Source organism: Rattus norvegicus, chromosome 9 (genome assembly GCF_036323735.1).
Source record: "Rattus norvegicus strain BN/NHsdMcwi chromosome 9, GRCr8, whole genome shotgun sequence".
Taxonomy (NCBI): Eukaryota; Metazoa; Chordata; class Mammalia; order Rodentia; family Muridae; genus Rattus; species Rattus norvegicus.
This window is the reverse complement of record NC_086027.1, coordinates 53,764,168-53,780,067: the sequence shown is the minus strand read 5'-3', so window position 1 is coordinate 53,780,067 and position 15,900 is coordinate 53,764,168. Positions and strand designations below refer to the sequence as shown.

Here is a 15,900-nt window from a genome sequence, read left to right as displayed (position 1 = left end):
ATCAGCACTCAGTACTCAAAACCATTAACTGAGGTTTCATTAACTTCCATTCCAGGAAGATCTTAAATTATTCATTAACAAGTAGTCCATTAAAACTGGAAACCCTAAAAAAAGCAAGCTGAGAGCCTGCATGGTATGTTCACAGGGATTGACTTTCTGGCCATGAAACCACCAAGATCTGGGCCCTCTGCCACAGCTCCACAGAAGCAACCTGACTGCCTCACAAGGGTTTTGGGGTGGGAGCTATGCCTGTGCACGTGTTAACATTTCTGATCTCTACTCTGAAGTTCCATCAAGGCATTCCACATAGATTTTCACTTCCAGGTAGATCAGCACAGGTAGATAGTCCTCTCTACTAAAATCTCTACTTCACAAAGACTAATAACGACTAGACACTCCACAGGAGAGAGTTGTATTCCCTCACATCTTAAAAACTGACCCTTTTGGCAGTTTAGATGAGAATTTTTAGAAATAAATTCAGTACAGTCTTTCGTTTCCATAAAAGAGCATGATTGTAAATAGATTCTATATGGTGGATTAAGATCACTTTACTCTGTATATTCAAACATTACAAAAGATGACTATTACCACCATTGCCATAGAAAAACTCCTGAAATATTTTTAAATTTAAATTAATCAATGAGAAGCTTTCTCAGATAACTGAAAATATTGTTTTTGCAATAATACTTGAACTCAAAGCCTTTAGTTATGTTAGGCAAGCTCTCTATCACTGAGTACAGTGTAAGTTCTGGCAACTGACTGTGTTTCTTAAGACAGAGTCCCACTCTTTCTCCCAAGTACTAACCAGGCCAGATCTTTGAGATCAGGCAAGATCAAACTCATTCAGAGACGTATAGCCATACAAAGGTCTTACTCTGTAATTTAGGCTAGCATGAAACACAATATGAAGCCCCAGGCTAGTCTTGTACACAGAGCAATCCTGCTGTCTTGGCCTCCTCGATGCTTGAACTATAGGCATTGAGCCAATATCCTGGCATCCCAGCCATAGTCAATAAAAGAGATTTTTGCCAGCAGGAGTGGCACATGCCTTTAATCCCAGAACTCAGAAGGCCAAGGTAGGTGGATTTCTGTGACTTCAAGGCCAGACTACAGCTCTACAAGAGCAAGTTTCAGAACAGTCAGAGCTACACGGAGAAACCCATCTCAAACAAATGAATGAAAGAAACAAAGACAAAATTTAGGATTCCATGGAAGGAAGGAAGGAAGGACGGAAGGAAGGAAGGAAGGAAGGGAGCGAGGGAGGGAGGGAGGGAGGGAGGGAACTAAGGATTCTAGGAGCATATGAGATGGATAACAAAGTCTGCCCTCCTTGGCAATCACATAATTTTGTCTGCTGCAAACACTCTTTTACCATGTCCTAGTTTTCCAAATGCCATGACATGGGTTTTCTTCTATGGGATAATGTTTCTAGTACTGTTAAATATGATATATAACACATATACACATGGTTTCTAGTAAAAGGATGTTTGTTCTTATCCCTCCAAGGTACATAAAACATTCTTCAGGTGATTTCAAGATCAGCAAACTTATTCTTAAAGCAGAGCTGCTGTAGCCAAATAAATATATGAGCAGTTTTCTTCTACTGTCTCCCTTTCAGGCCAAAGCCTTTAAACAGAATCCTCAGGTTTTATCTGAGCACAATTAGAAAATGACTGCATCTCCTCTCAATGCAAAAACCAAACTCCTGGTAAAGAGGCCATATCCATATACCATCTTGTTGTCAAGACTTCAATAAAGTCTTACTAGAGCCCAGTCTGAGTTGCTGCTGGCCTTGTAGGTCTGTGGTTGGGAACTAAGAATTTGCATTTCTAACAAGTTACCAGGTGATGCATCAAGGAACAGTATTTTGAAGCAGCTAGTTTAGATAAACGGAGATTTTAACTTAAGTCACGAGTACTAGTAACTCTGCCAGATACAAGCATGGAAGATGAAAGAAGTAATGTTAATCACAGATGGGTATAGAAGTCGGAGGAACAAGAAGGGATGGCATTGAAGATGGGACTTAAGGAAGAGTGGAGATTTTAGCAATCTACATAGAGGAAGGGGCATAAGGAGGCAGATCCACAGGGAACATACACCAAGCCACTGGTTAGGAAGGTAGCATACAACAGAGAAAGCCTACAGAAGGACACCCCCACAATTGCAGGGCAAAGTCAGAGAAAAGATGACCTTCTAAAATAAAAGACAATGCAGCATTATTCAGAAGGCAGCTACCCAAGGAAATGACCTGTGATGAGAAGACAAATGTGTTGCCAAGAGAAACTAGGTTCAGAATATACCAGAGGACATCTAAAAACAAACCTAAAAGCCAAGTCACAAAGCAACTACCTCCATAGCTGTCCAGTAAACAGGATGTGAAAAAAGCTTTAAGAATTAGGTTCAGAGTTGAAAGGAGTGGGAAACTTGAGCTACCAACTCATTCATCGCCCTTGGCAGTATAGCTCTCATGCCAATACACTGTCAACACATTCTTTGGGTTGGTTTAGTATTAACTAGTCCTTCTGCAGAAGAGCCTTAGAGAACTGAGAACAAACATATCCTTATACATCGAAAGTCAAGGGAAAATTCTGGAACTATGATAAGTAATCAAGCAGCATATCATTGTCCTGCAAGGCCCCACCCATTTGATACCTTTTAAATACAGCAGGCACATGAAGACAGTGGTGGGAGTCCAGTCGATGTTGGCTTCACATGCTATCAATACTATGGAGTTTGGTCTGTATGCAAGCCTAGAGAGCTCCCAAAAAGGAAAGGGGCGTAACCACACTGCAGGTTAAAGAAAACTATTCAATATGAACTGGAAGGATATTGGAGATGAGGAAAACAGTATCAACCGGCTGTATACCTGAGTGTGCACAAGGCAACCAGAGAATCGATAGCTGTGGTCCAGGGGAGAGTATGTGAGATATATGTAGGGAAAAGTAGAGGCTGGCATTGTATTAAGCAAAGTAGTGAACTGTAGTATCCACTGAAAAAAAAATAAATTCCTGAGTCTAAGCATGATTTCCAAGTGAATCCTGCCTTTGCAACATAACTGGGTGGATGGCTACTATTTTCCATGAGATCAACCGTAAATCCGAAAAACATGCTTCGTCCTTTATTAACACTAAGTTTTATCTCAATCTCCAGGTTTGTTTTAACTCTATCACATGCTTCATTTACAGTGACCTTTGAGGGCCCAGAGTTCATCAAGAACCAGAGAGTTACTAAGTCCAGGATATGCTGTTCCCAAGAACACTGAAAGCACATTGTAAAAAAAATCATAGAAATATCAGAAGGGGTAAAAATTGAACTGTAAAATGAGAGTGCCCTATATATTATATATTATCATGATTTCCCTCTTAAAGAGGTATGAAAGTATCAGACTGTGAAAAGTTAATTTGATGTCCAAGAAACAATATAGCCAATTTCTGAGATGTACTCAACCTGAAAGCGTGGCGTGTGTGTGTATGTGTGTGTGTGTGTGTGTGTGTGTGTGTGTGTGTGCGCATGTATTTTTACCTACCAGTTTCTCCAGCTGTTTTGTTCTTCCCATGGGGCTTATAGAGAACATAAGAGCATCCTTTCACATGAAAGTGGTCATTAATCTGTCTAAACCATCTGAAATTAAGAAGAATATTTGCTCATAGCAATAGTTTCATTATACAGACAGGCTACGTCCTAATTGTATAGAAACCCAAGCACAGCCCACAAATGTCATATCTAAGGGAGCCTGGGACCCAGCACCAAAGTCTATCTTGTACTGTCCCCAAACACGACAGCGTTATCCCTTCATAGAATTAGAAATAAGGTGTTGTCCCTAAGTGGCAGCTCCGTACCTCATGAGTGTTGTATTTCCAGTGAAAGGGCCAAACCTAATATCTTCAAATGGGGGTTGGAAGCCCAAAATATGTAATGCTTCTTCTTGGGTAATAGGTGGGAGACTATAAAAGAAACATTTCCTTTCATTTTACAGTTCCAGTCACGTGCAAATAAAATATCCCTCAGTGTTAATAATATATAGGTTTATCTTACAAACAGTTTTAGAGATATTTTTCATTTATTTTATTGAAAAGAATACATGCAAATATTTTAACCTGAAAGGGTTATAACAATACACACAATTTTTTTCAGTTTGTGAAACGTCAACTCTCAGAGTCTTCCATTATAAATAAGTACCTTAAAATTCCTTTTTCTTTTCTTTCTCTCTTTCTTTTTTTAATTTCTTTCTTTTTTTTTTTTTTTTTGGCTTCTTAAGACAAGGTCTCTATGTAGCCCCAGATGTCCTAGAATTTAGAATTTATTCTATAAACCAGCAGAAATCTGCCTCACTCTGCATCCTGAGTGCTGGGATTAAAGGTGTGCATCATCACACTCAGTTTCCTTCAAACCGCTTTCAAAGATGGAGTTTGGTGTAGACTGGTATACTTACTTCCCAGCTCCCATTATGCTGTATAGGAAATTCCAACAAGAAATCAATGAGGAGATACCACACGAAGTCTTGTATTGTGGTCGGCTTATGCAGTACCTGGGAAATCAAACAGCATCCTTCACGTGAATGAACACAAAACATTCAGAACAGAAATATCAATCTTATAGGGGACTTAATATGTGACCATAATGAAAACTATAATACAGTGTGAAATCATTCTTTAATTCCCCTCCCCCCAATAAAAGTCATTTTTTTTGTTTAAAGTATTTCCTACTTATTAGACACCTAAAAATATATGAGAATAGAGATCATCTATTTTATCAAGACGAGCTACATTATGGCTTACAACCTATGAAAGTTCATCCTATTCAAACCAAGAACTTCTGATGCCAACTATTCAAGTTTCTATACGAATACGCATTTGAGTAGGCACAGGATCATCTGCAACTTCTGAAAAGACTGGAGAAACAAAGCAAACCACTTTCTCTGTGTCAAGAGGTTCAGAGATTCTTCAGACCAAAGCACATGCCATGTACCCCTGGACAGAGATACTCAGAACAGAATTGTCACTGAGGACTTAAAAGGGAAATACAAAATCCTCCAGCAAGAGATGGAGACAAAGAAAGCTGGAAATTCTAAACTGAAACTCATGAGCCATGACAAGTAAGCACGTATATAATGAACTTTTAAAACACTCTATAAAGTGTTAATTTAGTCTGGAAAGTATACGCACAAGAAATATTGTTAATTTTACTAGGTATAACAATAATTAAAATAGCTGTATGCTAACAGTCACTTCCTGGAGAATTCTTCAACAAAGAACAACCAGGTAAATGACCACTCCAAATTTGAGACTGACAGCCAGGCAAGTCTAGAAAATACCGGCTGAGCTAAACTAGATCACTTCCAAAATCTGAGATAAACATAAAGTATTTAGACACAACTTTGGAATTACAGTGTTTATAATAAATATAATTTATTAACCTATACTCAGCAAAATTAATGTCAATTTATATATTTTTAAGATTGGAAAAAGTAAAAACTGACATGGCCACATACCATCGCCTAAGGTCTAATACTTTGCGCTGTTTAACATCATCAAGAGGAGAATAGTGGAGACACTCCCTCTGATACCGCCCTTTTTTATCTGATGTTTTCTTCTTGGAAATTTGTTTCTTTGCATTGCCTACAGAACAAAGAAAAAATACAAGAAAATGTTCAGATAAAGTAAACCCCCATGCCAGAGGTTACAACAGAATTAGAGAGGAACTGCCATGCATTCTGAAAATGGTATTTGCAAATGACTCAAAGTAATGCCTGTGCTTTCTAGAATAGTACTCGTCCCTACAGAGAAAGCAGGAAGAGAGTTCAGAACAATTTGAACCATCAGAAATGCTATTTCCTATCAAGATCGTATCCAAGTACAGCTAGGCTCTTAGAGCTGGTTAAAATAACCAATCCAAAGATCTTTAGCCACATCTACAGCTTCAAGTTACCAACAGGAAAGATTAAAGTAGATCACTTTCCTGAAAACAGATCCTTTCCATAAAACACTAAAACCCGCATTAACATAATTCTATTACAACATCCAGCATGATGGCATTCTGTCCAATAATAATTCCAGGTCCCTGAGACCTCAAAATGAATACACAGTGAAGCATTTGGTTTTTTTTTTTTTTTTTTTGGTTCTTTTTTTCGGAGCTGGGGACCGAACCCAGGGCCTTGCGCTTCCTAGGTAAGCGCTCTACCACTGAGCTAAATCCCCAGCCCCATTTGTTAAACTATTAAAATAAAGCACTGCCCAGGCACACGTACACAATCTTCCCAAAGATAGGGAATGACTAGGGTAGGAGGGATATAGAAAGTGGACAAAGGAGGCAGAAGTGAGGGGGAGAGTTTATCTTGTTTAATTTTGATACATTTATTTATTTCTGAACCATGTTAATGTTCCATTCACTCAATAGTATACATATTAAAATGTTATTAACTTTCCTTTTCAGCTACATTAATATCTCCCTGACAAGATCTATTTTAAATGAAATAATCAAATCTCGTTTGAAAATTAACTGAGGCTAATATTTTGTTTTTGAGTTATCAAACACAGATCAAACACAGATTATATAGACACCTGCTTATAGACTCGTGGCAGAAGATCTATTTCAGTACAATAACCATGTAACTCCTCTAACCATCTGGGAGTCAGGAAATACTGCTACACAGGGGACATCTGTAATGGTTCATAACAATGAACACTAAACAATAAAGATATCATCTCTCCTCCTATTTAATCATTATTTCTTTGTCTTCACAGACACAGAGAACACAAAATGTTTCAGAGCTTATCAACTACTTGCAAATGTAAACTAAATCTCACTGAACTATCCCTCATTGCTTAAAATAAATCTCAAAGAGAAAACAGAAAAGTGATTTTCTTTGGACTCTCTCCTCTGCCTCTTGAGGATTTAATTACCTTGGTAGTTTTCCCAGCCACTGAAAGTTGTGAGGTTAAAGAAACATCAAAGTCTGCAGCCTCCATGGGCCACAACTGCTCTGTCACTCTGTCCTCACTGGACTCTGATTCTGTCCCTGTGCTTCTTTGGCTATGTATGTTGCCGTGATTCTCTCTAGGTTAAACGAGCATACACACTGCGAGTAAGCAGAGACCTCCGCAATGCCACAAGACCTGGTCCACTGCCAACATTTCACCGAATGTGCAGGAGGAAAGCACTGTCAGAGCAGAAGCTGGATCACAACAAAAAAGAAGCCCCTCACAATTCTGTCTCTTCACCACTCGATGGCACTGACCTTTGCCCATGGCTCTGCACCATCATCTCATCCTTTCTTTCCAACCCTACCCTACCAAGAACACATGCACATAGCCCTCTGCTGCCACACACACACACACACACACACACACACACACACACACACACACACCCCATCCTGGTATTCAGAAATGTATAAGGAAAGATGATAAATGAAAACTCAGAGCTGTGTGCAGTGGCACAGTTCTATAGTCCTCAAAAAAAAAAAAAAAAAAAAACCGAAGCAGGGATATTAAGAATGAGAGGCAAGGGGGCTGGAAATACAGTTCAGAAGTTAACCGCTGCTTTTGCAGAGGACCAGGGTTCAGTTCTCAGCAACAACATAGTAGCTAATAACCATCTATAACTCCAGTTCCAGAGTATCCATCATGTTCTTATGGCCTCTAAGATTGTCAGGCATGCACACTGTGCACAGACATCATGCTGGCAAAACACATCAAGTAAAAATAAATAAATAAAATTCAATAAAAAAGAATTATAGGCCGTGCTAGAGTATATAGCCAGACTGCTGTCTCCAGAAGAAAAAAAAAAGAAGGGGGGACAGGGGCAGGACAGGACACCCACCACTAAGTGAGGTGGGAAGGAACCTGAAAACAGGAAAGTTGTAAAAGAGAGAGAAACCCGGGGTTGGGGATTTAGCTCAGTGGTAGACTGCTTGCCTAGGAAGCGCAAGGCCCTGGGTTCGGTCCCCAGCTCCGGAAAAAAAAAAAAAACAAAAAAAAAAAAAAAAAGAGAGAGAAACCCAAATCTTGTGCTAAGACCTGGACCATATATGCACAGAGTGACCCTAAGTGACTCAGCCAGCGCTAATGGGCCCAACACAAGAACAGAACTATCTTTAAAAGACAGAGCTTGCAGTTTCAAATCAACCGGGGTAGGGTGGGGAACAGAGAAAGAGAAGGGGGGGGGGGGGGGGAGACAGACAGACTCAGACAGAAACAGACAGACACAGACACAGACACAGACAGACACAACACAACACAAGAAACAGAAAGTAACACAAAGAAGGGGAGGGAGGAAAGGAGGAAGACAGAGAATAGAGTAAGAGATCACTTGCTTGCTTGCTTACTTTCTTGTTGGGATATAATACAGCAGTCCCCAAATCCAGGACAAATTCAAAATCAATATAGCATGTGAAGAAACAAAGAAATGAGTTAACCCCAAGCAAAAGACCAACTCTGCCTCTGACCTGCCCCAGCTTTTGAAAACTGCAGACTTTGAAGCAGATCTGATAGTTGTGCTAGATGATACAGACTTGGTGCTCTAGTGAAACATAAAGACACCAAGTCCCTGCGAGTAAGAAGCAGAAGCTATAAAGCAAGGTCAGTTCTAGATCCAAAAGAGGATGCACAAGAATGTACTACACAAGCATCCCAAAAGAAAGCTAGGACGATTGTGTCAATATTAAAACAGTTTCCATAACAAGGTCCTCAGACACATGCCATATTAGTAAAACGAACACTCCCCACAATCTAAGGTCTAGCCACGTGGCCTGAGTCAGCCTAGAACTCCCTGTAAACTCATGGCCACTCTGCTCCGCCCTCCACAGTGTTGGGATTATACACAGTGTCATCATGTCTAGCTAAGAGAGGTCAATTCTTGAAAAGAGCATAAAGATTACACATGTGAGTGTTCCTAGTAACAGAGTTTCAAATTACACTTTTAAATTTCAACAGCAGAGAATAGAGAACACCAGCAGGCGGTCTTCTACCTAGGTAACAACTGCAATGACAGGATGCCATTCTGGAACTCTGGAGACTTCTGCAAGGGCAGCACATTTTAAGGCAAGGCCAGAAAGGCAGCAACATTTAATTTCAGTCAGTTTCAACACATAGCAAGGTAACTGACACACATCCCCTGGTCCAGTAACTAGCAACTGAAAGTGTTGTTCAGTCACTTAGGGAGCCAGGTTGGGCAAATGGGACCAAAAGTGAAGAATGAGTTATCACTAAAGGCCCTACAGAACAACAAAATTATTAATAAGGCAATTCCATAATTAAGGTTAGGAATTTTTTTTTCTTTTTTTCGGAGCTGGGGACCGAACCCAGGGCCTTGAGCTTGCTAGGCAAGCGCTCTACCACTGAGCTAAATCCCCAGCCCCGAAGGTTAGGAATTTTTAACACCCACTACAAACCCACAGAAAACAGGACAAAGCACTCCCCATCTTGTTTTAAGAAAACCGCACAGCACTAATTCTCAACACTAAAGAAAAAAATTGCACATGAATATTGACACAAATGAAGCATACCAGTCCCCTGAGAATTGTACATATACCCAACAATCTCTGTAACAACTGATTTCAGAATGTACAAGCAGAAGTACAGAGATTTTTGTAAAACCATCAGAAGTAAAATCCTAGTTCTATCCAGCTGTGAACTTTGGGCAGATTTATCTCCTCTAAGCCTCAGTTTCTTCACCTACACAACCAGAATAGTGGCAACCACTTCATATAACCCCTGCATTACTGTAACTCAAGGAAAGTAAAGAAGCATTACTATCTGAAGAGCACCCCAGCGCAAAGGTAAGGACTATACCCTGCACCCTGAACAATGCAATCCTCTCACTCACATCCTCTTACATCACACAGCCTTTGGCTGTTGTCGTTTTTTGAAGTAGATTCTAAAGGATGTTTGCTTTTAGTCCCAGAGATTTAACTTTTCCATTCATATTTCTGTAATAGAAATGAATGTATATACTTCCAAATATAACTATTCTTATGTCCATTTCTGTATACATACATAAAATAGATATTATATAAGTATATATTATATAAGTATAACAATATTATATAAGTATAATAGATAATATATAAATACGCACATACACACACTAAATCTTATATATAGAATGTTTAATTATATGTTTAATCCTTATATAATCCTGCTAAAAGTTTGATATGACAAAGAATTCTATATTGATAGGTTCACTGTTATCTCCAATTTAAAGCAATTTGAATGCTATATGACCCTGTTCTTCTATCACCATGTTCATACTATTAGATAATATAACACAAGTATTTCTTAAGTTTGGCTCCTCAAAAATATCAGTGCCACCTACGATTGAAGCATGAACTCCTTGGAATCTGGGAGTTTTAAAGCTACCACTGAAGAGGAGGAAAGGAGATATCAAACAAAACTTTCTTTTAAAATCTGAAACGAGTAGCAGATAACACATGGAAAAAGCAGGTCCTTAGAAACACACACATACATGAGAAATAAAATGGACTTTAGAATATGGTTTAGAAAAGAGATCTCTCCTTGGCTAATATCCTACATAACTGTAACTTTAAAAAAAAACTAGACTGTGATCAAAACAGATGTTCTTTTTGCATTCAAATTTTTTCAAAACAAAAATGTCTTAATATCTCCTGCATTAGAAAATAATCACATGTCTCTACAAAACGACAACATAACAGTAATATTCTAACTGTATCAGTAGCCTTTTCAAAGCTACTGTGCTCTTATCTTTAATATGTATATTTCATTCTTTTTGATTTTCAAAGCTCCTCAAATGCACACATGATATTAGAAGTTTCCATGGGCAACACAATCAGAGACTATGTCCAGGGTTACTTAAAAAAGAAGCAAAACAAGACAAAATAAAACAAAAACTGCAATGACAGATAAGATGTCAGTGCTGCTCCTGGCTCAGCAACAGAAAACATTTCATGCAAGACTTAGCAGTGGATGGCATTTGTTCCTCATTGTTCTCACCTGTAAACTCCATGGCTCCTTCTTACCTGATTTATGTTTCAAATTTGTAGTCACCCCATCAAATTCAGATTTGTCGATTTCCCATGCCAGAGGCAGCTTGCCCATACTGGTGGGTAAGTTTTCCAAGTTATTGTCTTCATTATAGATTATTTCTGATGTACTAGTTGGGATTCCAATATATCTTGTACTATTTCCAGCAGAAAGCGAGGTGTTATCGGGGAGGCAAGCAGAGCGGGCTGGGCTAGGAGTTTTGTAGACTGAGGTTGCCTGGTTGAGGAAGGCATAGTCTGAGCAGATGGCATAAACTTTCTCTCGAGTATGAGTCACTGGACAACTCGAAGGATAATGCCCATCTCCTCTGGGGCCCACAGGTGTTCCTGAGGCATTTGCGTAGAAAGATGGTAAAGCACCTTGTAGATTCTCTTCTGGGGACTTGTTCTCAGATCTGTACTCATCGCGTCCAGAATCGGTGGCTTTTCCAGCTTCAGTGATGTTAGGCATTGAGAGCAAATGCAGACGTCTCTGTTCCTAGGAAGAAGCCGCAACCCTGTCTTTTAAAAAACAACTTTGGCAAACATTCACAGCATTCTATAAAAGCTTGAGAGTTGACAAATGGGATCCTAAGAAAAGACAGAGAAGAAAGACTGATTGGATACCCAGCAGGCATGATAAATGGCCACAAACACAAGTATGATTCATATACCTGCACTCAAGGCTTATCGATTTTATAATACATCCTGAGTAATGATTACTAACCATCTATCTTATAGTAGAGATTAGCTTGTGGGATGAGGAATATGGCTTAGTTGGTTAAGTGTGTTGCCACACAAATATGAGGATCTGAGATGGATCTCCAGAACCCACATTAAAAAATAGATAAGCAGCTGTGTGAGCCACAATGCCAGCTCTGGGTAAGGAGAAGCAGGAGCGCGCGCGCACACACACACACACACACACACACACACACACACACACTAGTTTAAAACAAAATATGAGAATAAAATATAAATAACCTAGTTAAAAGGGGGTAAGTCACATCTGCAATGATATTACAGAGATGAACAATGAATGCATGAAAAGAAGCCCATCACCACTAGTTGTTATGGAAACACAAATCCAAACCACAATGGTTTGCCAATTCATCCCCACCAAGATGTCTATAATAAAAAGACACAAGCAACAGTGAGCATTAGAAAGTGTGTGTAAAATCAGACCCTTCATAAGCTACTATCAAAGATATAAAATGATCCAGGGTTACAGAACAGTTTTCAGACATTTCAACACTCCCCATGTAATGTGGAAATTTCTGTTCTGGATAAATGTGGAAAACATTAAACCAAGTGCCCAAATGGGATATTAGCCCAAATGCTTGAATTATCCTAGATGCACAGAACACATGAAACTCAAGAAGGATGACCAAAATGTGAGTGCTTCACTCCTTCTTTAAAAGGGGAACAAGAATATCCTTGGCAGGGAATAGGGAGGCAAAGTTTAGAACAGAGGCAGAAGGAACACCCATTCAGAGCCTGCCCCACATGTGTCCCATACATATACAGCCACCAAACTAGATAAGATGGATGAAGCAAAGAAGTGCAGGCCATCAGGAACCAGATGTAGATCTCTCCTGAGAGAAACAGCCAGAATACAGCAAATACAGAGGCGGATGCCAGCAGCAATCCACTGAACTGAGAACGGGACCCCCGTTGAAGGAATCAGAGAAAGAACTGGAAGAGCTTGAAGGGGCTCGAGACCCCATATGAACAACAATGCCAAGCAACCAGAGCTTCCAGGGACTAAGCCACTACCTAAAGACTATACATGGACTGCCCCTGGACTCTGGCCTCATAGGTAGCAATGAATAGCCTAGTAAGAGCACCAGTGGAAGGGGAAGCCCTTGGTCCTGCCAAGACTGAACCCCCAGTGAAGGTGACTGTTGGGGGGAGGGTGGTAATGGGGGGAGGATGGGGAGGGGAACACTCATATTGAAGGGAAGGGGGAGGGCTTAGGGAGATGTTGGCCCGGATACCGGGAAGGGGAATAACATTCGAAATGTAAATAAGAAATACTCAAGTTAATAAAGATGGAAAAAGAAAAAACATTAAACCATGCCCATGAATGGCACAAAGTGAAAACAACCAAAGCAACCGACCTATGGTTAAAAGTGACACATGCATTTGGTAAAATACTACTTTGCAATAGAAAGAACTACTGATGATGATACAGCATGAATGGACTTTGGAAACATGCCAATCACAAAGGAACTGATCCCTTCACAGTCCAGGATCGCCAGGAGAAACAAGTCTACAAAGCACAATACACCTCAGCAGTTGCCTTAGGATGAAAGGTTCAACATGATGAGCTTTTTCTTTAAAACAATGAAAATATTCCATAACTAACACAGGAATAGAGTAAAGGACAACTTAGGGCATTTCCTAAAAGGCTACTGAAGTGTACATTGTAATGAGTGAGTCATGGCACGTGTCTTAGTTAGCGTTTACTGCTGTGAACAGACACTATAGCAAAGGAAACTGTTAAAAGGACATTTAATTGGGGCTGGCCTATAGGTTCAGAGGTTCAATCCATTATGATCAAAGCAGGAGCATGGCAGCATTTAGGCAGGCATGGAGCAGGAGGAGCTGAGAGTTCTATACCTTCAGCTGAAGACTGCTAGGAGAAGACTCTCTTCCAGGCAGCTAGAACCAGGGTATTAAAGCCCACACCCACAGTGACACACCTACTTCAACAAGGTCACAACTCCTAATAGTGCCAGTCCCTGGACTAGGTATACCCCAACCACTAAAGTCTATGGGCCATAACTAAAAAAATACACTTACTCCAACTTCCAAAGTCCTCATAGTCTATAGCAGTCTCAACAATATTAAAAGTCCAAAGGTTAAAGTCTCTTCTGAGATTCATCCAATCACTTAACTTAGTCCCCAAATCAGGACAGGAAACCAGCTGGGCAAACTCCAAACTCTGTATCTCCATATCTTATGCCAAAACTGTCTTCAGACCTCTACTCCCTTTTCATCTTTACTGACTGCAACGAAGTTTTGTCTTCCCGGGCTGGTTCCACTCCCTGCTAGCAGGTTTCCTCTGCAGGTTTTCCACAGCTCTAGCATCTCTAACATCTCAGGGTCTCCAAGGCCACTTCAACATTACAGCTTCTTGTTCCAATGTCTGGGATCCACACATGATCTTCTGGACTCCTTCAAAGGGCTCTGTCCTCTGGAGCACTCTAGGCTCTGGTTGATTCCACTCCAGTGCTGCTGCTGTTCTTGGTGACCATCATATGGTACTGACATCTCCTTAGGCTTCACCAATAACCTCTCTAGGCTCCCTTCATGGTGCCAAGCCTCAACTTCTTGCATGACCCCTTCAGTCCTAGGCCATCAACTACAACTAATGCTGCACCTCCACCGATGTTTAACCATGGCCTCTCACAGTGCCCAGCCTCATCTGTTCTCCATGACTCCTTCTTACCTTCAAAACCAGTACCACCTGGGTGATTCTACAACATTACCAAGTTTAGCTGCATCACGAGGTACAGCATTGGCTATTTCTGGGAATATAGCTTCTTTGTGCTCTCAGAAAACACCAGATTACACCTCAGTGATGCTGGTCTCTTCTTAATCACTACTAATTTCTTAGCTCCAGCTAACCAGCATCAATTGTCCCTCTAGCCCCTTCTATTCTGGACTCTAAAGCCAGAGCCATGTGGCCAAAGCTGCTGAGATCTGCTTCATGCTGGGATTGGAATATGCCCTGCCCTCCTTTCCCCCATATCCTATTACCAGCTTTGTTTTCCAACTCCCTCACTTCATTAGCGTCAATGTCCTGGAATTTGCTCTTAAGATTGACCTTGAACTCAGAGAACTACATGGCTCTGTCTCCTGGGATTAAAGGTGTTACCACCATGACTGCACTTAGGATTTCCTTCACCTGGAACCTGCTCTGTCCTAAACTGGCCTTAAGCTCAAAGATCTGCTTGCCTCACCTCCTGAGATTAAAGGCTTGTATACTACCAAGCTTGGACCTGAATTTAGCTGGGTGGAATCTTGCCCCTTTAATTCAATTTAATACCCTTGAACACAGGATTCAGTTCCATTTCACATGCCCCTTTAATACTTGAACCATATATTTTATAATTTTTTTCCTTTCTCAGCTTGCTTCTTTTCATTAAAACACTTTTCATAAGAGAGAAGTTTAGTAATCACACAACAGAGTTTATATCAGACTGTTTTAAGACTTCCTTTAACAAAGGAATTAATCCAAATCTCTTCACCTTAGCCTCAGATAGACTCTTCAGACAAGTACAAAAAGCAGCCACATTCTTCATCAAAACATCACACAAATAGTCTCTTGGCCACATATTAAAATTCTTCTCGGAAACGTCTAGAGCCAGGCTTCCACAGTTCAAATCACCCTCACCAACATCGTCCATATTCCTACTAGGATGGCCCATTCAGCCCTGCGTAAAGTATTCCACGCCCACAGTGACACACCTACTCCTACAAGGCCACACCTCCAAATAGTGCCACTCCCTGGGTTAGGCATACTCAAACCACCATAGCATGTGAATTAAGACTAAATAATATTCCCTAAAGTACGGTACTGACACTGACCAGAAGAAAAAATGTATGCAGGGATAAAACATGCATCATGATAATGGTCATGCCCAACAAATAAAATTTACGCCTTAAACTTACTGCCACTGACTTCTGATCAGTCTCAGGGAAAACTGGGCTCCAAGTCTGACCTGATTCCTCTGAAGAAGGAAATAGTAAAGTTGAATAGGAGGCCATTCAGAGAAATTCAAGCCTTACAAAGGAGCAAGTCCTTGGTGAGGCACAACATCGCAGGAAACCTAACGCAGGGCAAGATTGGCCATTCCAGATTCCAGTGACCACACAGTGCACGAGAAATTGAG

At 40.4% G+C, this 15,900-nt stretch overlaps 2 protein-coding genes across 11 annotated transcripts in view; one reads left to right on the top strand and one right to left on the bottom strand.

Annotated features, from left to right (window-relative positions):
• Poglut2 (protein O-glucosyltransferase 2) overlaps positions 1 to 15,900 on the top strand; it is a 52,970-nt gene that overhangs the window by 21,386 nt on the left and 15,684 nt on the right. The gene's annotated exons all lie outside the window — the stretch shown is intronic.
• Bivm (basic, immunoglobulin-like variable motif containing) overlaps positions 1 to 15,900 on the bottom strand; it is a 36,241-nt gene that overhangs the window by 17,058 nt on the left and 3,283 nt on the right. For 4 of the 9 annotated variants that reach the window (XM_006244874.5, XM_039082901.2, XM_006244876.2 and 1 more), the window contains exons 2-6: positions 10,997 to 11,590; positions 5,492 to 5,618; positions 4,433 to 4,528; positions 3,840 to 3,944; positions 3,527 to 3,621 (exon numbers count right to left, since the gene is read on the bottom strand). In XM_006244874.5, coding sequence (XP_006244936.1) covers positions 3,527 to 3,621; positions 3,840 to 3,944; positions 4,433 to 4,528; positions 5,492 to 5,618; positions 10,997 to 11,471 — 898 coding nt within the window. In that variant the 5' untranslated portion in view covers positions 11,472 to 11,590. Of the gene's footprint in view, positions 1 to 2,652; positions 2,759 to 3,526; positions 3,622 to 3,839; positions 3,945 to 4,432; positions 4,529 to 5,491; positions 5,619 to 10,970; positions 11,591 to 15,900 lie in introns of those variants that run through there. The other 5 variants (XM_017596228.3, XM_006244881.5, XR_005488841.2 and 2 more) reach the window with 4 other exon arrangements.